Source organism: Moesziomyces antarcticus, assembly GCF_000747765.1.
Source record: "Moesziomyces antarcticus DNA, scaffold: scaffold_v10011, strain JCM 10317, whole genome shotgun sequence".
NCBI classification, from domain to species: Eukaryota; Fungi; Basidiomycota; class Ustilaginomycetes; order Ustilaginales; family Ustilaginaceae; genus Moesziomyces; species Moesziomyces antarcticus.
The window spans coordinates 164,893-186,533 of NW_014638999.1; the positions used below are offsets into that span (position 1 = coordinate 164,893).

A 21,641-nucleotide genomic window follows, 5' to 3' on the forward strand; every position below is an offset into this window, starting at 1 on the left:
GGGGGGGGGGAGGGGGGCGAGGACCGGCCTGGATGCCCGACTAGATATAGAAAAGGCGCCAAGCGGATGGGCGCCGCGTGCGTGCCTGCTTGCCTGCCTGCCTGCCTGCCTTGGCTTGGCTCGGCTTGGCTGAGCAGCCGGCCAGGCGGACAAGGGAGAGGAGAGGGAGAGCTGGAGGGCGCCTGCGGCAGATCGGCTGCTCCCGACCGCAGGGGCGGAGTGATGGCCTTTCCTTTTGTTCGGCTCTGCCGAAGGGGAGCAAGTGCGCCAGTGTCTTCGGAGGAGCCGCTGCGCTCGGCCGCGCCGACTGGCTCACGTTGCCAGGCTATGCAGCCTATCGGATGGGGGATGGCACGGTGATCGAGCTGAACGAGCACATCCAGGCTGGCTAGACTGGCCAAGCCGCAAAGAATTTGTCGAGGCTGAGCTTGGGGGCAACAGCCGCGGTCGGGCGTGCGCAACGCCCATCACATCTGGGCGTGCCATCGGCCATCACGCTTGCCGAGCAGACCGGTAAGGACGAGACGAGAGGGAGGGCGAGTCGGATCGCATCCGTCGAGCTGGGCGAGCGTTCGACAGCCAGCGAGCGAGCGAGGCCGAGCGAGCACGAGCGAGGCCTTGGTTCCTATTCCACCGCCCTTGCGCCAGCCAGCCAGCCAGCATCCAGAGGGCAGATACGCACTCATGGACCAGGTGATGCTAGCCACTTGTCGACCACTCATGACTGCGTCAGCGTCGCATGCTTGCCTGGCCAGCGAACGGCCTCGGCCTTCCCCCTCCTTCCCCCTCCTCAGCCACGCCGCCCACGCGTTCCTGGCAACACTCTCTTTTTGTTTTCATTCTCATTCCCATTCTTTTATTTTTCATCGGCCATCCGATGCGAGCGTTCGTGCGTGCAAAGGAGATTGTCCGAGGGACGAGCTTGCTGAGCAGACGCAAGACGGAAATGTACAAGAGCATGGCAAAGAGAGTACGGGCGGCAGGCGGCGAAAGGGCGCGGAGCTGCCAACGATCTCGGGTCGGCAGCGAGAGTGGCACTGTCGGACGCACGCCAAGCCTGCGCGTATAGCCGCCCGCCGCGTGGCGGCGGGAAGACGCGTCGAAACGCACCAGAGCCGGCGGAAAAAAAACACTTTGAATGCAGCCAGTTTATGCACGCGTGCATGCCACCACCTGTCCAAGCACAGCAACGCGCTGCTACCCATCCTACCCATCCTACCCCTCCTACCCTTGCAACGTCGTATTGTGTGCATCTGCGACAGACCTGCCATAGCGTGAACTTGACGAATTGAGGCGAGCGCACACGGATATCCCTGACGACTACCCGTGCACGGATATCCCTGCGGGATATCCGTGCACGCGTACTCGACACCACTCCTTCGCGTCCCAACGACACGTGCGAGGTCGATGACGGCCGCGCCCGATCCAACCGCGCTTCACCACCCAGCGTAAAGGAGGCGTGGGTGCGGGCGCTCGGCGTGCGCAGCGTCGATGCATCCGCCTCGCCCTCACACGGCCCTGCGGCGGTTCGCGCGGTCGGCGTAGACACCACATCCGAGTCCATCGCCCACGATCGCAGCGGCGTCTGCGGTGCATCCAGCTCGTCCATCATCACGTCGCCATCGCCGTCGTGCTCGCTGCCCGTCCACACCTCCATCCTTGCCGTCTGGAACGGCGTTTCCACCGCGGTGCCTCTGTCGGCTCCGTTGCGCGACAGCTGCAGCGCTGGCGGTCGGCGTCGCTGCATCCCGGGACTCGCCAACGCCGCTCCTGCTCCACCCGCCGCCCCGGCCGTCTGGAGCTGCAGTGCAGGAGCCGCCTTCTTGCGCCTCCGCTGCATGAGCGATCCGGCTGCCGCATCACTGCCCACCGCCGCCGCCGAGTCGGGCGTGAGTCCTTCGAGCCGATCCTGCGCCGCCTTTCTCTCTGCCGCCAGACGCACCGCTTCGTTGAGTCGCTCTTCGCGCCGCCGCGCCTCTTCGGCGGCCTCCTTCTCCTCCTCCTCCAGCCGCATCTTGCTCCACATGGCCTCGTCCATGGTCTCGGTGCACCATCCTGCACCCGCCAGGCTCGTAGAATGCCCTACATCCATGACTTGACCCGCTTCGCTGTGGTTGCGTACGCTGGCCATGCCGAGCACGTCGCGCAGCCGACCGGCGGCGCTGGAGAGGTAGCGCTCCCACTCGACGAGCTGGTAGATGAGCGAAATGTTGGGCGAGATGCTCGACGACTTGTCCTTGACCATGTTGTAGCAGTCGTGCATGCCCAGCAGGCTGCGTGCCGCCTCAAAGCCGTAGCGCATGGCGGCGGCCTGCATGACAAACGCAATCACCAGCGTCGCGCTGCGGCTCACTCCGCACTGGCAGTGCACCAGGATGCGTCCGGGCGTGCGGCTCGTCTGCACCTGCGCCAGGCTGGCATCGTCGTGCAGCGCCGAGCACGCATCCACATCCTCCGGAATCTTGGCCGCGTACCAGTACCGAGCATCCACGCCGAGCGCTTCGGCGATGAGCGCACACCCCTGCGCGAATCCACCGTGGCCCGACGCCAGTTCGGTCTCGTCGTGCGTCCAGGGCAGCTTGATGTAGCGCACCTCGGCGGCGCACCCGTCTGCTGCGCCCACCGCCACCCTGGTGAGCGTGGCGTTGGCGGGCAGCTCGACGTGCGTGACCCAGGCGGATGGAGACTGCTGCTCGCCGGCGTCGGACGCATATCTAGGCGACACCTGCTGGCTGGAATATGCACTGGAATCGTAGGCGTCGTGGGATTCGGATTCGGCATCGCTGCCCTTTGCGCGGATGCTCATGAGCGCGGGGGGTGTGAGCTCGGTGGCTGCCGACGTGCAAGTGCTGGGTGCTCGCGACGACGAGGGGGACGATGCCGTGTCATTAGCATCGTCGGAAGACGAGCCGCTGGAGCGACGCAGCGTGCGGTACTTCAACACGTCTTGCGCCGTCAGCGTTCGCAGGTCGGCCGATGCGTCGACAGGCGCGGCTTGCGTGTGCGACGACAGGTCGGATGTCGAGGCGGGCTCGTCGTGGAGGAACTGGGTGAGCAGGTTGGGCGTGGAGGAGGTGTTGCGGAGCACCGAGGGGCTGATGGCGGTGCGAGGCGAAGGCGCGTCGTTGTTGTCCCTGGCGACTGGCAGAGATGCGGTGGTGGGTGGAGTAAAGTAGGCGCCGGGTGTGGGGGGCACTTGAGAGGATTGCGCCGAGTCGCGATGGGAGCGAGCCGAGGGCAGCTCACGGTTTGCCAGAGTGCCCCTGCGTTCGGGCACGCGCGACCACTGCGCGGGTGATGCGCTGGCGGCGTCTGCAGTGAAATCCAAGGTGGTCTCCTTTGCGACGTTGAGGATGGTGGTGATGCCGAGGGCGGAGAGCGTGTGGTGATCGCGTGCGTTGTGCTCGTCTCCGAGGTAGAGGCCGGGGAGGATTTCGACGGGGCCGTGCGAGTAGACGGAGCGAGCGTGCTGGAGGGTGCTGCCCTTGCCGCTGAGGATGTGCTCGGATGGATCGCGGAAGGCTTCTGGCGGCCTTGTGCGCGAGCTGGATGCGCTCGGAGGTTCTGGGAAAGCGGAGCGCTGCGCCGAGGTGTCCTTGAAGGGCATGCTGGGTCTTCTTCGCGGCGTTCCGCGCAGGGTGCTCGAGAGATGCCTGACGGCTTCCGAGATGGCGGATGGGGCCGCGACGGTGGAGTCGGGCTGGTGCTCGGATTTGGAGTTGGATCGGGAGAGCACGACGGGCGAGCTGGGCATGGAGCGCGACGAGAGGCCCGGATCGTCGGCGAGCGATGGTGGCGCGAGCGTGAGCTTGGACGGGCGTTTGCGTGCTAGCCTAGACAGCGGCGGAGGCGCGAGGGTGCTGGAAGAGGCATGGCCTGGCGAGAGCGGGAGCGCTGGCCGAGCGGACAGCGGCGAAGGATGTGTGAGGCGAGATTGACCGTCTTGTGGGATGCGAAGCGAGAGCGAAGTTGGAGGCTGCCTTGCGAGTCTTTGTGCATGCGGAGACGGTGGAGCAAACGAGCTCGGACCGGGGGTCGGTGGCGGAGTCGTGTCTGCTTGGAAGGCGTCCATGTCGGTGATCGTGCTGAGGTTGCACTTGGAACGAGGGAGACCAAGGGGATGGCGGAGGGCACGAATGTGGAGCGAGGGATTGATATAGCAAAGGGACGCCTGCGTCCGGGTGGGTGGTTTTTGTGGAAGATGAGAGAGAGAGGCAGTGGTGGTTAGGCGTCTGTGTGGGATTGGACAGGATATGAGCCGCAATGAACGCCCTTTGGATATGAAGGTGATGGAGGGTGGGCGTGGGCGTGGGCGTGGGCGTGGGGTGGGGCGAATGCGACGCGGACGGTTGGCGATGACGCAAGGGTGCGCAGACGATGCACGAGAGGGGAGCGATGTGAAGTCTTGGGGACAATCAGGTGGAGTGCATGCTTGTCGAGGCGCGGATTGAAAGGGGCTTGCGTGCGTAGATGAGTGCGGTGGTGGACACGTCGATGCAGTTGCAGTTGCAGATGAAGGGGAAAGCAAAGCAGGGCAAAGCAGGGCAAAGCAGGCGACGATGATAGAGGTGGTGGTGGTGGTGGCGATGAGTAGTCGGTGTAGTGTCTGAGGCCGACAGTGGCTCTGTGATGCGATGGTCTGCGACCAAGATGGAGGAGGAAGGAGGACAGGATGAGGAGAAAGGAGGTTCGAGCGTCGAGCCAATTCTCTCTCTCTCTCTCTCTCTCTCTCTCTCTCTCTCTCTCTCTCTCGGCTTGGCTTGGCTTGGCTGGGCCACCGAGCGTGGAGAGCCTTAACAGGTTGGAGAGCGGCGCGTGCGGCTGCTGCTGCTGCTGCTGCTGATGCACCGTCCAACGCCCATTTGCAGCTGCACACTCAGCGCAGCGCGTGTTGCGTGGGCAGCGCGCCTTTGACCAGCCGAAATTCCAAAATGAAACTCGCGCACGACAAGGCGCGAGTGGGATGGGCGCTCTCTTCTCTCCACCTGCATATCCAACTGCACTCGCCACCAACGTGCATTCATCCTCAAACTCTTCCGCAGCCGCTCATCTTGACTGATGCATCGAACGCACCTCTGCACCTCTGCACTGCCGCACTGCCGCTGCACCGCTGCTATGGATGAGACAGCTGCACCAGGATAAAGTGCAGGTTGACCGGCGTGCTTCTGCTCTCAAGCTTTAGACTCGCAAGCCTGAAACCCAAACGGACGGTTTGAGGATCGGGTTCGCCTGACAACCATGGCCCTTGTCTCGGTACCGCCACAATGCGGGGGCGCTGTACTCTTCGGTCATGCTGGACGCCACGTTGATGCACTTTGCCAACAGAGCGCTGCTCGCTGCTACATGCGGTGATGAGCTTGGACTTGAACGCAAACCGCCGGTGCCTGGCCCTGGCTCTGGCTGGCAGGACGACGGAAATGCGCGACAGAAAAAGAGGCTCAACGGACGCGTTTGGCAAAGTGGCGTTGGCTGGCGGCGGAGATGGAATGCCAAAACTCCTCCTCATCCCTTCGACTTGAGACCCCACGCTGCACACTCGCCCAAGCCAGCTCCGACAGCCCACGATGCGTCGGCCGATCCGACATGCTCGTTCCATCCGCGGCTCATCCGAACATCCATCCCTTCCCTAGATCGCTGGCTCACTGTGCCGAAACTGCATCCGCTGTGCATACGCTGAGACTGGCCTCGTGGCGGTTTGGAAGCGTTCCTGCAGATGGATGCTGCAGAGCGATCCATCCATCTTGGTCTCCTGCCCTCAATCTACGCATGAGCGCCGATCCACAGTGCCAATCTGGTCCGGAGACACAATGGGCGCTTTCGCTCCTGCCTTGTGGCACCATCCAACTCCGCCCGATCCAGTATCGCCAGCATCGCCGCGATCCTCCGTATCGATCCAATCAATGTCATGAGCCTTCCGCTCCCCCAACTCTGCCGCTATCGTACTCCGGCCTTTGCACTTCTCCGCTTCGTCTCCGCCCTCTTACCACTGCCGCTCATACCTCCCGAGTCTCCCTATCGTCATCCTTCGACCGGCAAGCTAGGTGTGCTAGTTGAGCAGCTCTTCTTTGAGATCCGCATCTGGACATGCGCAGTCGCTTACCCTCCAAGCCGTTTTTTGGCAGCGTACCACAGCGGACCCAGTCCAGAGGCTCTACCGAGGGCGTCTCGGCTACGTCTTACACCGACGCCCATCTGCAGAGCCGCTTTTCGCCTCGCTGGCGGGGCGCCAACATTACGGATCGAAATCGACATCGGGAACCTCAAAGCACCGATCTGCTGCGCGCTCCTCTAATTTTTTCCGAAAGCTGCTCCACTTCGAAGACTCCGCGCAGACCAACCTGAAGAAAGTGCGATCTCGAGTCCCACCTCGTCCTCTCTGCCACTCCACCATCCCCTCTACGGCGCCACTCGTAACCCCCCACAACGACGACCGCAGCCATGGTCGAAATCAGCATACAGAAGCGCCCGCTCTCTGGCGTGGAGCTCGAGTCTGCTCAGCGCAAGTTCTTCCGCAAAACCGCACGCGGCAAGGTGCTCAAGGTGCTCCGCGAGCGCTACCTCCGCGACGACATCGCCTGCGGCTCTCGCGCATGCCAACGATGCCATCATCTCCACGCCGACATGCAGAAACAGGCCCAGGATGCCGGCCTCCAGAAGAAAATCTTCCTCGATCCCGCCGGACTCAAGAACAAAAAGGTGGACCGAAACCACTACCTCGTGCTCGACACCAACGCCTTCCTCCACCAGATGGACCTCATCGAGAATCCGAGCTTCACAGACGTCATCGTGCTCCAGACCGTCGCCGACGAGGTGCGCCACAGGAGTCTCCCGCTCTTCAACCGCCTCAAGAACCTCATCGCCGACCCGGATCGCAGGTTCTGGGTGTTCTACAACGACTTTGGCCGCGACACCGCCGTGCTGCAGGACCAAGACGAGTCGCCCAACGATCGCAACGACAGGGCCATCCGAGTCGCTGCCAAGTGGTACCGCACCCATCTCATGGCCTCCACAGGTCCCGGCTCCTCCACCAAGGCCAACCTCGATGTGCTGCTCATCAGCGACGACCAGGACAACGTGCAGCGCGCGCTCAACCACGACATCCGCGCCATGTCCGTACGCGACTACATCGAGGGCCTCGACAATGCCGACCAGCTCCTCGACCTTCTCGCCTCCCGCTCCGTCGTAGCCGGCTCCGGCGGCAGCGACAAGCGCGCCGTGCTCTACCCGGAGCATCTGCCCCAGAACCAGCTCATGGCCGGCATCAAGTCCGGACAGCTCCTCCAGGGCTTCTTCAACGCCAATCCGTACAACTACCTCGAAGCCACCGTGCGCGCCGGCACGCTCACCCGCCCCATCCTCCTCGTCGGACGCGAGGCCATGAACCGCGCCGTCGACGGCGACATCGTGGCGGTGCAGATGCTGCCCAAGGACCAGTGGAAGGCCGCCACCGAGGAAGTCATCGACGCCGACGCTGCACTCAAGGACGACGACGCCGAGGCCGGCGACGGCGAAGGTGTAGCTGACGACGACATCGAAGCGCGTCTGGCCAGGAAAGAGGCAGCGGATGCCGAGGCCAACGCACGCTCGGCACGCGGCGAGCCGCAGCCCACGGGCAAAGTGGTGGGCATCGTGCGTCGCAACTGGCGCTCGTACGTGGCGCACGTCGACGCCAACTCGGTCAATTCATCGGCGCTCTCGAGCCTGGGTGCGCAGACCGTGTTCGCCACGCCCGTCGACCGCAAGCTGCCGCGCATCCGCATCCGCACACGCCAGGCGCGCGAGCTCATGGGCCAAAAGATCCTCGTGGCGCTCGATGCGTGGCGGCCCGTATCGCGCTATCCGGACGGCCACTTTGTGCGCGCGCTCGGACAGGCCGAGTCCAAGGAGGCCGAACAGGAGTCGCTGCTGCTCGAGCACGATGTGCCGTACCGGCCGTTCAGCAAGGCGATCCTCGACTGTCTGCCCGCCGAGGGCGACAGCTGGGTGGTGCCGCCCAAGGATATGACGCACCGCGCGTGGCGCGACCGCGTCGACATGCGCGACGAGATCATATGCTCCATCGACCCACCGGGATGCCAGGATATTGACGATGCGCTGCATGCCAAGCAGCTGCCCAACGGCAACATCGAGGCGGGCGTCCACATCGCCGACGTTTCGTACTTTGTGCGTCCGGACAATCCCATGGATGCCGAAGCGGCCAGTCGCGGCACTACGGTGTATCTGGTGGACAAGAGGATCGACATGCTGCCGCATCTGCTCGGCACCAACCTGTGCTCGCTGCGGCCGTACGTCGAGAGGCTGGCGTTTAGTGCGGTGTGGGAGATGACGCCCTCGGCCGAGATCGTGAATGTGCGATTCCACAAGTCGGTCATCGCGTCCAAGGCCGCTTTTACGTACGAGGAGGCTCAGCTGCGCAAGGACGACGCGTCCAAAAACGACGCCATCACAAAGTCGATCCGGCTGCTCAACTCGCTCGCCAAGAAGCTCAAGCAGAAGCGCATGGATGCGGGTGCGCTCAACCTCGCCTCTCCCGAGGTGCGCATCCACCTCGACTCGTCCGAATCCGCCGGACCCATCGATGTCGAACAAAAGGAGATGCGCGAGACCAATTCGCTCGTCGAAGAGTTCATGCTGCTCGCCAACGTCTCGGTGGCCGAGCGGATTTACGAGGTGTTTCCCATGACGGCGGTGCTCAGGAGACACATGCCTCCGCCCCGGACCAACTTTGAGACGCTGCAGGACATTCTGTTGAAGCGACGCGGGATGGAGCTGGACGTGTCGAGTTCGGGCGCTTTGGCTGCCTCACTCGATAAATGTGTGGATCCAGCCGATGGGACGTTCAACACGCTGGTGAGGATCATGGCTACGCGGTGCATGTTGTCTGCCGAGTACTTTTGTTCCGGCAGTGTTGCACGCGATACATTCAGTCACTACGGTCTAGCTGCTGGGATGTACACCCACTTTACGTCACCCATTCGACGTTATGCCGACGTGTTGGCGCACCGTCAACTGGCAGCGTCTATCAACTACGAGCCACTGCATCCTTCGCTTCACAGCAAGGACTACGTCGACGACATCCTCAAGGTCGTCAACAAACGCCACCGTAGCGCGCAGCAAGCCGGTCGTGCCAGCGTCGAGTTCTACGTCGGACTCAGCATTGCCGAACGAAACTCCTCCAGCGGCAAAGAAGGCGGGCTGAATGCTTCGGCGTACGTGATTAGGGTTTTCCGAAACGGCATTGCGGTGTTTGTTAACCAGTTCGGTCTAGAGGGGCTGATTACCTTCCAGGACGAACTGGAGTTCGACCAGGAGGCGTACCAAGTCACCATCCCCAAGAGCGTTTCCGGGTTGAAGAGCGATCGAAAGCTGGGCATCTTTGACCAGTGCACCGTCAGCATCGGCGTCACCAAGGACGCCAACACCAAGCGCGGCAAGGTCGCCATGCATCTCCTTGATTAGCGCGCGCGAGCAATAGAAATTTGTTCCCCCCACGCAGGGCGAGTATTGATTGGATCCATACCGTGCGTGTACTGTGAGCATCTTGTGGCCGCGATGGCGAGGCAACGCAGCGACGAGATTGGGGTGGTACGCTCAATCCAGCCGCTGCCGCGTATCCAGACGCAAGAGGTTCCTTGTGCCAGCGCACCATAGCGGTGCCCGAAGAATCGCTCGAGGACGCTGCTCTCCTCGGTCGCTGTATCCAGTGGCAGGCTAGAACACACGGAGTGTCAGGCCTTCTACCCCTGTTCAGTGCGTGAAACTGACACGGGTTCGGCTCAAACCAGCTTGCCACCCACTCAACGCGACACTTGAATGTGAGGGCCTGAGCCGAGCAAAGTCAGGTGCGAGTTCGGTGTTGCTCGAGCGAGGCACTCGAAACGACCACATGTTCTCGGCGTATCAGCGTGTCAAACACCCGGCCGAGCGTCCAAGTTCGACACCTGACAACGTGCAGCAACACTCCGGGCCTCACCATGCCCACGCAGCCAACCAGCCACCACAGTCAATTCGTGATTGAACGAGCAAGAAATGCAATTATCAAGATCTATATACTAAGTGTGCGACAGCTGTGCGGCCTTGGCGACGCTCGACTGTCTCGGATCGAGCACCGTCGGTGGCTGCACTACCGTTGGTGGTCCCATCCCATTCGCCACCGACCCGCCTCCTCCAATCTGATTGATCGGTTTGCTCTTGGCTGCGATGACGTTTCCCACGATCGCAACGACAATCACAGCGGTGAGGGCGGCGACGATCCAAGCTGTCCTAGCGCGGCGATTGCGCACGGGGCGATTCTCCACCGAGTCGTGCTTCGTCACCAGTTCGCTAGCGACCTTGTCGACGGGAAGCCGTTTGGTGCGCCAGGTGTCGAGCTGGATATCGCCCATCCAATCCTTGCCCTCCTTCGCTTCGGATGATGACGAGCGAAACCACCACCTCCTGGCCGTAGTGCGAGGTTGGAAACGAGGCGCACCGTTCATCTCCAAAAACGACTTGGCCACACCACCATCTGGGTGCGAAGGCTCGTCGATATCCTCCCATTCATCCTCCTTCCCCGCCGGTTGGAGGATGATCTTCTTCAGCCCGCGCTGCTTGTCCGGCGGATTGGGCGATACGAGCGGGCCTTTACCGTAGCCGCGAAACCAACTTGACCTCGTCACCCCGCCCCAGCCATCTCGCTCCTCTTGCGCGGTGTAGCCTTTTATCCGACGCTGTGGAGCCAAGCCAGGCAAGGCAGAACGCACCACCCCCAACACCTTCCTGCTGCCCTTGGCTTCCACCTTCTCCGTGCGGAGTGCCGCCATATTGGGGGGTCGAATCACGCTCACCACCCACTCTGGCTCCGTCTTCTTCTCCTCGCTCAAGTCAATGTCGAAGCCGGCGAAGAGTTCACCGTTGGGACTATCGGGAGCCACATCGCCCACATGGCTGAGCTTGGGCAGCATTGCACCCGCCTCCTGGGTGGTGGAACGTTCGAGCTGGAGCTTCGAATACTCGGCTGCGGCGAGGCGGTTGTCGGCGGTCGCACGGGTTCGAGCATGGTGGTTCGCTTCAAACCGCACCCACGAGGGCAGCTGAAAGATCTTTCGCGTCGCCGTCATGACCTGCCACGACTCGCTCCTCGCCGTATCGGGACTCTTGATGTTGCACTCCTCCTCGGGCAGGGGCGATTGGACAGGTACGCATGTCGACGCGAACCTCTCGGTGCGTCTCTTGGCCCCGAGCCTCTTGAGCGTCGCACTGAGCGGTTCGATCTCGCCTTCGGTCGCATCGGGCACAGTGTTTGCTTGGGTGGGGGTGTGGAGTGCCTCAGCACGACGGGGTGTGATGGGGCTACCCGGTGACATGAGGATAGCCGTCTCAGCCTGCATGCGCGCACTGAGAGCACCTCTCCACCCCATCCTCTTGCGCATCTTTGCATCCACCGACGGCGTCATCGGCTCCGTAGGCGACTTGAGGTTCGCATTCATACACGTTGCCGACAGACTCCGCATGAGCGTTCGACGCGGAAACAACGGCGACGAAGGTGTCGGAGACTTGCTGGTCAGCATCACAGGCACCGTAGCAGCGGGCGAGGTCTTGCGAGGCGATACGGATAGCGAGGCCAGGAGACGCGCAACCGAGTTCGAGGAGCGAATGGATGCCGCCGAGGTGGTCGACATGCTGGAGCGAGGCGAGAGCGGCGAGGCAAAGTGCGACGCCCGCGGTGTGGGCGCATCGTCGTCGTCAAAGCACGAGCGCAGAGATCGCGTGTCCGAGCTGATGTCAACGATGGGGAATGCGGTGCAGGCAGCTGCCGGAGTTGGGGGGGATGTGCACGACTGCGGACGCTTCTTGGTCTTGGGTCGTGGCGCCGGCTGCAGCTTGAACGAACGTGCGTCGGTGTTGGACTGGAGCATGATGGAATGAGCGTGAAGATCAGCAAGGTCGAGCAAAGGAAGATCAGAGTCAGAGGTAGAGGAGGCAAAGAGCGATGGAGGTAGCACGCGGGGCGGATCCTGGACCAGTCCGCTTCCTTATATCTCTTGCCCATGTCTGCACGACGCTGATCGTCCTGAGACAGGCACGCACTCTCAGAGTATGCTGCCACGACTCAAGCACTGCAACAAAGGGACCCGAAGTTGGGACACGGCACAAAGGCAGCCTGTTGGCGGCAAGAACAAAGGGACCACGATGCAAGTCAATCCGGCGGGAAAATGCAGGCGTTTCCGCTGGTGTCAAGCCATCCTGCAAAAGCCCTTTGTGCTGTCCCACACCGCTCGCGTGGCACAAGGCAGAGACCACTTTAGCATTTCCACTACGACGGAACAAAGGGGGGCAATCAGAGCAAAGCAGAGCCAAGACTCTAAGGCTGCATCACGGCGTGCATTGTGCCGTGGCGGCTTCACTTGTTGAGCTCGGCGGAACGCTTGGCCAGCTCGTCACGGCCTGTACCCGTCACGATCGAGAACAAGAATTGTCAGTCCGTTGCGGGCATTTTGTCGCATGTGCTGTGGGACGTACTCAGAGGCTCCTCGAGCTGCTCGGTGTTGACGACGGCGGGGCCGGGCTTGCCACCTCCGAAGACGCCCTCCTTGAGACCCGAGTTGAGCGCAGGGTCGTTGTTGGGGTCGTTGGCTGCGCAGAAAAACGCAAGGACCGTCAGTGGATGTGCAAGTCAAACGATCAACACGAGCGCATAGGGGGCAACTTACTGGTTGCCGGGTGGGGCCTGCATCACGAGCACAAGTGAGGGCAAAGGTGATCAGCATGCGTTCGAAGCGAGACAACGCAGCGGAGGGTGATTGTTGCTCACTGGATGGAGAACGACTGCTCCTCGCCCTTGTTCTGCTGGTTGTCGGACATGTTTCAGGGTTGAGGGATAAGCTTTGAGAAAAAGACAAAGGGAAGGGGTGATGATGGTTTCGGACAAAGGCGCAAGATGAAGGGACAAAGGGACTTTTGGCTCCTCCTCCTCCAGCACAGCCGGTCGATTGACTTGCGCTTCGATAGCCCGCCCCCCGCTTCGCCGAGCCGCAGCGACGAGGGGCGGCCTTTCAGGGTCCACTTGGCTGAGTCGCTGCTGCTCACCGCTATCGCCCATTGCCATCCGCGGGCAGCCGCTGCAGCCGAACGCGCTCCAAGACGTCATCCAGCCGCGCAGCCTCCACAAAGCACGTCCCAAAAAAAGCGCGACCTTTCACAGTGTTAGGCCGCGCTCTCATCTAGCTCTGAGTCGAAAAATTGGCTGCCCCGAACAGGCAAGTGGAGGCTGCAGGGCGTGTTTTGAAGCAGCTTTTTTTGGAACGGCTGCAGGGCGGCTGCAGGAGCTCTCACGCCTAGCCGATTCAGCAAGCCCCTGAGTGCGGCAGACCCCTTCCAGGGCGCCGGAGCGAGACGCGGCGGATCGACGGTGCAGAGGCGGTTGAGCAGTGCGCGTCTCGGTGTTGCTCTCTGGCTCCGCTGCAGGTGCCAATTCGTAGTGTTTTGGCCGGCCACCTCCTTCCTTGCTCCCTTCGTTCCTGCGACTTCTTCATTGTACGGGGTGTTGCAGCTGTGCGTCGTTTGCGTGTGTGTGTGTGTGTGTGTGTGTGGCGTAAGCTCGGATCCTTCCGACGCCCATCTCGGCCTGCATGTGGTTCGGATTTGTTGGGTTGCGCTCGTCGTGTGCCTCACCGAGACCGGCCGTGTTGGGCAAGCAGCGCATGCGTTTGCATAGGAGCCTCGAGGCCTGCCAGTGTCAAATGCGCCTCGTGAGCGTGCATGAGAAACGGCGATCCACTTTGAGATTCGGCTGGTCCGGTGTCGGAGCATGACTTTTGGCGGTCCATCGGCGCTTCCGGCTGGCTTGACTCTGCACCATCACCTCGCTCCTCCTCCACCTGCTGCCACTCGCTATCACCGGTGCTGCTACCGTTCGGGTGTGCCGCCACGCAACATGCTCTAGCCAAGGTTGTGACGCCAAGATAGGGCTCGGCACGCATCGGCACGGCTCCGACCGCTTCCAGTCTTGCTCAGCAGTCATGGCGCCACCCCAATCCACGCAGACCAAGCGCTCGCCACCACGACCTTCGAGCGTGTCTCTGCGCGCGCCCAGATCCGCCAGCGTGCAGCAGCTCGTCTCGAGATGGGAAACGCAGCCCGAGCCTACAGCTACCCCGGCAGCATCGACATCCTCCCCAGCATCGGGTACATCCGCCTCGTCGAGCTCGCCGCTCCTGCACGCCAACGCCGTCATCGCAACCAACGGCACCCTCGGCCCGCTCGATTGGACGCCAAAATACGGCTTGCCTGCTCAGCCTACCCGCGCCTCAACCAAGGCCACCGCCGATCGAGCTCTTCCTCCCTCTCACCCTCAGGATCCCTTTGCTGACCACCATCAGCATCGCTCGAGCCGTCCCCGCATATCTGCTGCATCTCCTCGCGGTCGTCATGTGATGCCATTGCGCTCGGTGCACCCGGCGCCCACCATTCCTTCTCCTTCCTCGCCTTGCTCGCCCTCGATACATTCTCTCCCCGAGCCAGCACCACCCTCCGCTGCATCAACTTCCACTTCCCACACACCGAGCTCGCCGCCATCAACATTAGACTCTGCAACCTCCAAGCATCCTTCCAAACTTCCCTCAACTATACCCGCGCCCCATCGCGCAAAGCCCGCTCCTCCTCCCAATCTCGTCTCACAAGCACAGTCCGAGGTCGTCCCCGTACCCTCGACCACACACAGCACACACAACACTCCAGACCCACACCAAGCTTCATCTGCACACCACCGCGAGGGGCTCGGCAAAGCTTCTCATACACAAGGCATCTTTGACCTCGACGCAAAGGTGCCACTCGGAACAGGACGCTTCCTTCCTTCCACCTTTCGACGCAACCTCCCCGACCAAGCAGCATCCATCCCGGAGCGCTCCAGCTCCCATCTCTCGGCACCACAACCTACACACGAGCAATGGTCTCCGGAGGAGGCAAGCAGCATCCCCTTGCTCCCGTCGACCAACGCAGCCGACTCGGAGGCCTACAGCTCAAAGACTAGGGGCCAAGCCGCGCAGTGGAGGCAACTCGTCTCGGAAGAGCTCGCTCAGAACGCAGTCTGCTCCAACGTCGACGCCGAAATGCTCCCAATATCTGCCGACGAGGTCTTTAGGCGCGACGCTCCTCCCATCCATCTCCCGGCCCTCGAGGAGTATCTTCGCAATCCCATCATCTTTGGTGACCCTGGCTTCACTCCATCCGACCAAGTCTGCACAGACCAGGAAAAGCTGCTCTTCGGTCTCGACGATGCCATCCTGGCTCAGAGCCTCTCTTCGCCCGTCAAGTCATCCCACCTGTCTAGCTCCGTCGGCCCGGCGTCACCCAGCAAGAAGAGCCGCTTCAGCTCCAAGTCGGCGCATCTCGAAGTCGCTGGTGGTCAGATCAGCTGCCCCGCCGTGCTCTACTCTTCCAGTGTCGACTCGGACGTCACCAGGAGCAGCAAAAAGAAGAGCAACCTTCGACAGCGTCGCAAGGCGGCTCAGACTAAGCAGCTGCCTGATCTTGACGAGCGTCAGACAAGAAAAGGCTCGACTCGTCACCAGAAGGATGCCGACGACGATTCTGACCCTCTTCTCGAGGAGGTTGCGTGGCAACACAACGGCGAGCTCGGTGCACACCAGCGCGCCGGTCAAGAGACGCTCAACCCGTTCGACGATACCCACCAGGTGCCGTCTCCCGACATCGACGACGACGCCACACTCATCGCTCAGGACTCAATCGATGCCGAACATGTCGTCAGCCGCATCTCGGCCCGCATCACCCAGTCGCAGCAGACGGGCGCACGCAAAGACGCGCCCTCGAGCAAGTTCTCCACCTCGTCGCATCCCATCACCCGCAAGCACATGTTCCCGCCGCTCATGCTTCTCAAGGACAACAACCTCGACGAGCTCAAGTCCAACGCCATCGGTCCCAGGAAGCCGCCCGGGGGATTGTGGGCCGTCGGCTGGCTCGGCATCATCTTCGACATGGTGATCGGCGTGGAAGGAAGTACGTTTGCAGCCGGCATCCTTCGCCTCGAGACGCTGCGCGATCTCTTTCAGATCATGACCATCCAGCTCCACTTCCAGCGCTACTTCGAAAGCAGCGATCCGACCAGCGCGTCGAGCAAGGCCTTCAAGTTCGTCCTCCAGACCCTGCCTGCCTTCCTCGGATTCGACCTGGTCTCGGTGTTTGGCTACGCAGTCATCTTCTTCGTCATCTGGATCTGCATCACCGCCCTCGCACTGTGGCGCTTCTGGCACATGACTAAGGCGCACAACCCCAACAAGACCGTCGAGGGCTTCGACTCGCAGGGCTGGATCTACAAGAGCGCATCGCGCGGCACGCGCTTCGCCAACACCTGCCTCGTCTTTGTGCTAGGCCTGCTCTATCTGCCGCTCAGCAAGCTCGCCGTGGACGCGCTGGTGTGGTCGAGCGACTTTTGGCCCGTGCCCAATCCGTACAAGGGCGGCGTGGACCATCCAGATCCAGGGCCGCTGCTCGGCGATCCGGACATCTGGCGCGCGCCTCTCGACTTTTGCTATACCACCACCATGCGCAAGGATGCCTTTAATTGGGCCTATGTCGTGATCCCACTGGCTGTGCTCACCATCCTCTTTTACACGCTCTGGTATCCGTACAAGCTCATGATGACCATCCGCGAGATGCTGCCGCGCGTCAGCGCGTACAACGAGCTCGGACGCAAGCGCAGCAACGAAGAGATGCAGATCTACTACCAGCGGCTGCTCAACCGCGACAAGTCGCCGTTCAACTTTCTCTACAACTCCTACCACCGCAAGTGGGGCTACTACAAGCCGCTATACATCCTGCTGTTCAAGCTGACAAACCTGCTCATCATCGGCGTACTCGCCAAGGACAACTGCCTCTTCCGCAGCGTGCGCACGCGCACCATGCTCGTGGCGCAGCAGGTGACGCTCATCGTCGTCATGGCGGCGCTGCTCGGCATCCACCTGCTCATCAAGCCGTTCGTCGACAAGATCGGCAACCGCTCCGAGATGGTCTCGCGCATCGGCTACGTGCTCACCGCCACGATCGGGCTGCTCGTCGCGCTCAACGTGCAGGGCTCCACCGTGTACAACACCACCATCCTCTACATCGTGCAGGCCTTCACGTACGGCGGCAACATCTACTTTGCGCTCATCGGCATGTCGTTTGTCGCGCACCAGGTCAAGCGGTGGCAGAGCCGCGTCGACTACACCATCGACCTCTTTTCGCCCGTGCTCGACATCACCAAGCACATCAAGCGCCGCGTGTGGCAGGAGACGCTGTCCATCATCATCCTGTGTGCGCCCGAGTACCACATGCCGCTCGAGCAGGTCATCGCCTTCTCCGTCTCGGATGACGAGCGCTGGCCGCCGTACCTGATCGACTTTCGCGGCTCCGTCGCCGAGCGCCACATCGAGAACCTCAAGATCGTCAAGCAGATCGGCATCGACGCCTACCGGCGCGAGATCGACTTTTCGCGCACCGCCGAGGGCGCGCACCGCCAAAAGCTGCTGCGCACCATCCAGAGCGACTATGCCGGTCCGGACGTGTACTGGCGTCCGCCGTCGCCGCCGTTCCCCTCCGGCGTCATGTCGTTCTTCGGCAAGGCTTTTGTGGTGCCCTTCCCACCGACGCTCGTCATGTGCTACGACGAAGGTACGGCGGCGAGCGTGGTGCTGACCAAGATCGACGAGCTCGAGGCGTTTATCGCGCAGAACTCGGATTCGCGCGTGCAGAGCAAGCGCCGCGTGCGGCAGGCGCTGCGCGCGCTCGAGGGGCAGCATGTGCTGTGTCCGCACGTCGAGAACGTCCAGGTGGGCGATGCGACGAGCGGCATGGTGTTTGTCGACAAGCTGTTCGGGCGCATATCTCGCCGGCGCCGCGCGCTGCCGCGCTTTGGCATGCGCACCGACGCGCGTGTGCAGACCGAGTACGTTCTGGCGACACCCGTATCGTACGTCGAGGGCACGCTCAAGATCGAGCGGCGCAACGAGTTTGACTGGGCGGGGTACAATTTCGATGGCGGTTTCGAGGTGTCGATCGTCTTTGACGAGGGGCGCACCAAGGATTCGAGCGGCGCGCTGAGCGTGGTGCGGCGGCTGCTCGAAGTGAGCGCCTCGCGCGCGTTTGGCCTCACGGACGACTTTTCGATGAACGCCTCGCTGTCTCGCTTCCTGCAGGACAACGAGAGGGTGGTGGTGGAGCGCGCGCCGCTGGTGGAGAAGATGCTGCACAAGTACCGGCGCGACTTTGAGCGCGAGGCGCGCTGGAAGGAGCGCGTGCTGCCCTACTCGTTCCTTGTGGACGTGTTTGACAACGACGGCCTGAGCCCCTTGGGGCTGCGGATGGCTTTGGTGGAGACGGGCTGCGCACGCAGCATGCGCAATCTGCCCGTGCTCTACGAGGGCTGTGTGACGCTCATGTACGAGCGGCTGGCGGCGATCAACCGGTCGCCCGTGCACCGCTTCTGGTGGATGCTGTTCGACGAGCTCTGGCGGCTCAACAGCACCGACTATGCGCAGCTGCGCAAGCACCGCACCAGCTTTTCGCCGCAGTATCCCTCCTCGATCGCCTACCGCCCGCTGCCGCGCGCCGAGCTCGAGCGCTTCCTGGCGCAGCGCGGGCTGTGGCATAAGAACGGCGCGAAAGGTGGGCCTTTTAATCGCGGCATGCTCAACCGCATCTACTTCTACCTCAACGAGATCGTCTTTGCGGGCCACCACGACGGGCGCGTTCTCAACCCGCGGCGCGGCTGGTCGCACCCGGACGCGGGCGCCGCGAACCCGTTCCTGGACCCGGTCAGCTCGGACCTGCGCCGCGTCGCCACGATCAAGGTCGGGCTCGGGCACGATGCGACGCACGCGACGCGGCGCGATCTTTCCACGGTCGACGACACGCTCGACTCGAGCGGCGATTCTGGCGGGCACGCCGCACGGGGGGATCGGTCGTGGGGGATGACGGCCAACGCGTCGGTGCCGTCGCAGTACACGGGGGGCGGGACGGCGTATTCGACCGCTTCGGTTGTGGTGCGCACGGCGTACCGGTGGGAGCAGCGTCTGGACGGCGTCGCCACGCACACGCGCTGGCAACGCACACGGCTGCGTGCCCTACAGTGGCTCTCGCTCCACCCGGTCGAACTCAAACTGCAGCGCGAAAAGCTGTTTCTCTACCTCAAGCTCGTCGACACGCCCACGGGCCAGCGGTACGAGCTGCTCCGACCCAGCTGTCGCATCGACGACGATCGCACCTAGACCAACCCGATTGCCATGGATGAATTTCCAACTTGCGAGCGTGGGTATCGTTGTGAGCGAGGGGATGGGGGGTATACGAGCTTTACTTGCGGGACGACTTTTGGGCGTCTGCTTTGCGCCTCGAGTTGGCCAGGATGGTGTTCTTCAATCTCTGTGCGGGCGACGCTGTCTCGACGCAAGTGTTGGGTTTGCGATTCGCCCTCCACGCCAGGCGATCTTTCGCATCGGTCTCCGGCGAAGTGGGCAGCAGCAAGCGATCGTGATTCCAGCCGATGGCATCTCTCGTCTCGCAATCCTTCTGCATCTGTACGGTCGTTGCATGTTTCTCGCTCCTAAACCCGCGCCTAAGGTTGGCATTGACCGTGTAGGGATCTTTCCACTTTTGCTGCTGCTCCTCCAACTCGCCCACCCTTTGCTCCCACTTTCTCTTCTTCCGCTTAAGTTCCTCTTCACCTTGCACCTTTGCAAAAGCATCTCCCTCGTCTTTCTTGGCTTCGGTATCGTAGATCGCATGGCCACCGTGTTGGAGTGGATCCCAGTCTTGGATCTGCTTCCTCGCACCTGCGTGAACGACGTAGCAGGCGTGCTGGGGGTCGGTGCGGATCTCAATCCACGCGCCACAGGGACACTTGCATCTGAACGCGTAGATTTTGATGCTGAGGTAGTCGTCGACGTGCGATTTCTCCGCGTTGAATCGTCGGCCTTGAGCGAGGTGCGTGTTGCAGCCGAGACAGTAGATGTGGAACGGCAGTGCGAAGCGTACGACCAGAATCCCGGAGGAGATCTTGCGTGCTCGAGCTCCGAGTGGATGTGTAGCGTTAAAGGGGTCTCGACGGGGATCGGAGGATGGCGGTCGGTATCGACCCATGTTGAACCCCTGCATGGTTGCTGAGCCCCACTTCGAGGGTGATGGTGGATTGAAGCCAAGATTTTTTTGGGTGGGGCAGGGGGTTAAACCTCCACCTGGCTCTGCAGGGTCCAACTTTGCAGGGGTTGCATTTGAACCATCAACTCGACTTGAGCTCGGTGAGCCACGACTCGGCGGCGCGGGGATGTAGCATCGATGCGCGCGGTAGTCTTTCTCCCTCCCCCGCGGCTGGCCGACTTTGCCCTTGCACGACTCACCTCCATCCACCCGGACGTTGTACCCGACTCGGTGGACCCTGCGGCTGCCTCACTCGACGATTCGAGCGTTTCCTCGGTAGACGTCCCCCCCGGCGTGCCTTGGGAAGTTCTCCACCCGCGGCTGCTCGACGAGACGCGCGAAGGGGGAAGAAAGAGGGTGCGTATCGATTCGCCCGTGATCGTGATCGAGACGCCCACACGCCCCATCAGCATCGCCCCGGTGGTGGATCGAATCGCTACAGAGACGACGGAGGAAGAGGGCGATACAAGCAAGGTCATCGTGGGTCCTGATAGCGATGAAGAGGTCTCGCCCAATATTTCACTCTTGCAAAAGGTACCCACAATACGGGCGGATGTGGGTACTGCATCGGTCGATGAGCAGGTGCGCTCGGCATCGCAATCGGCATCGTCGCTTCAAGTTCGCGCGCCACGACCCGCACACGCACCGCCACCCACTTGCCGCTTCACCTTCTTCAGACGTGCCTCGCACGTCTCATCTGCAAGCGTCTCAGCAGCACATACTACATCGCACGACACTTCTGAGGCACTCCCACCAGAGCAAGAGGGGGCTGTGGACCACCACGCAGGCGGTGTCAACTTGCTGCGCACGCTTCCGGCGATGAACGCATACGAAGCCTCGTTCAACCCTCCCTCTGGCGGCGAAGACGAAGCTGGTTGCCAAGGCGAAGGCTCTCTGGGCGATTCGATCGTCCCACCCCCAACGCTGCACTTTACCCTTGCGCAGATCACTTCTCTCTCCTCGATCCTCTCCCCCCACTCCCACCCTCGCCGTGAAACGCCCGGTGCAGCCTCTTCGCGCCTCAACCTGCTCGTCGTCATTCGCGAAATCGGCTATTCAACCCGCGTTCGTCGCCTCAACACAACCACGACCCGCCTCGAACTGCTCGTCATGGACGGCGCCCTCACCCGATCGGGCGTTGAAAAGCACCTTCTCAAACTCGTCCTTTGGGACCACCTCACCCTAACCCCACTCCAACCGGGAGACGTAGTGTACGTCCAAAACGTCTCGATCCAACCGCCCGACCCCAAACCCCGTCTCGGTCCCGGCTTCCCCAGAGCCACCGTCGCCCATGCAGCACACAGCCACAACTCGAGCATCCAACTCTGCTACCGCTCCAACCCCACACACCCCTCCGACGCAGCCCTCAACTTCGACCCCGCCATCGCAGCCTTCGACGCCAAGTCGAATCGCATCCTCCAGCTCGTCGAGCTTTGGAATCACACCCCCACCTAAAACCCGCACCTCCCCCA

At 62.2% G+C, this 21,641-nt stretch overlaps 8 protein-coding genes across 8 annotated transcripts; 4 read left to right on the forward strand and 4 right to left on the reverse strand.

Moving 5' to 3' along the window:
* Positions 1 to 467: 467 nt before the first annotated feature.
* On the reverse strand, positions 468 to 4,072 carry PAN0_011d4231 (uncharacterized protein; the record flags this gene model as incomplete). Its single annotated transcript, XM_014800201.1, has 2 exons — positions 468 to 724; positions 1,306 to 4,072. 2 exons carry the CDS (start codon positions 4,070 to 4,072, stop codon positions 468 to 470), a joined length of 3,024 nt encoding a protein of 1,007 aa, XP_014655687.1.
* A 1,218-nt stretch (positions 4,073 to 5,290) lies between these two features.
* PAN0_011c4232 (uncharacterized protein) lies at positions 5,291 to 6,292 on the forward strand (the record flags this gene model as incomplete). Its single annotated transcript, XM_014800202.1, has 2 exons — positions 5,291 to 5,664; positions 5,785 to 6,292. The coding sequence occupies 2 exons, from the start codon at positions 5,291 to 5,293 to the stop codon at positions 6,290 to 6,292; spliced, it is 882 nt and encodes a 293-aa protein (XP_014655688.1).
* A 146-nt stretch (positions 6,293 to 6,438) lies between these two features.
* On the forward strand, positions 6,439 to 9,459 carry PAN0_011c4233 (RNB-domain-containing protein; the record flags this gene model as incomplete). The annotated part of the gene is made up of 1 exon (XM_014800203.1): positions 6,439 to 9,459. The coding sequence occupies one exon, from the start codon at positions 6,439 to 6,441 to the stop codon at positions 9,457 to 9,459; it is 3,021 nt and encodes a 1,006-aa protein (XP_014655689.1).
* A 593-nt stretch (positions 9,460 to 10,052) lies between these two features.
* Positions 10,053 to 11,897, reverse strand: PAN0_011d4234 (uncharacterized protein; the record flags this gene model as incomplete). The annotated part of the gene is made up of 1 exon (XM_014800204.1): positions 10,053 to 11,897. One exon carries the CDS (start codon positions 11,895 to 11,897, stop codon positions 10,053 to 10,055), a length of 1,845 nt encoding a protein of 614 aa, XP_014655690.1.
* Positions 11,898 to 12,382: 485 nt separating this feature from the next.
* On the reverse strand, positions 12,383 to 12,843 carry PAN0_011d4235 (uncharacterized protein; the record flags this gene model as incomplete). Its single annotated transcript, XM_014800205.1, has 4 exons — positions 12,383 to 12,426; positions 12,502 to 12,615; positions 12,693 to 12,709; positions 12,794 to 12,843. The coding sequence occupies 4 exons, from the start codon at positions 12,841 to 12,843 to the stop codon at positions 12,383 to 12,385; spliced, it is 225 nt and encodes a 74-aa protein (XP_014655691.1).
* A 1,157-nt stretch (positions 12,844 to 14,000) lies between these two features.
* Positions 14,001 to 19,244, forward strand: PAN0_011c4236 (uncharacterized protein; the record flags this gene model as incomplete). The annotated part of the gene is made up of 1 exon (XM_014800206.1): positions 14,001 to 19,244. One exon carries the CDS (start codon positions 14,001 to 14,003, stop codon positions 19,242 to 19,244), a length of 5,244 nt encoding a protein of 1,747 aa, XP_014655692.1.
* Positions 19,245 to 19,326: 82 nt separating this feature from the next.
* Positions 19,327 to 20,112, reverse strand: PAN0_011d4237 (DUF572-domain-containing protein; the record flags this gene model as incomplete). The annotated part of the gene is made up of 1 exon (XM_014800207.1): positions 19,327 to 20,112. One exon carries the CDS (start codon positions 20,110 to 20,112, stop codon positions 19,327 to 19,329), a length of 786 nt encoding a protein of 261 aa, XP_014655693.1.
* A 195-nt stretch (positions 20,113 to 20,307) lies between these two features.
* On the forward strand, positions 20,308 to 21,624 carry PAN0_011c4238 (uncharacterized protein; the record flags this gene model as incomplete). Its single annotated transcript, XM_014800208.1, has 1 exon — positions 20,308 to 21,624. The coding sequence occupies one exon, from the start codon at positions 20,308 to 20,310 to the stop codon at positions 21,622 to 21,624; it is 1,317 nt and encodes a 438-aa protein (XP_014655694.1).
* Between the last annotated feature and the right edge of the window lie 17 nt (positions 21,625 to 21,641).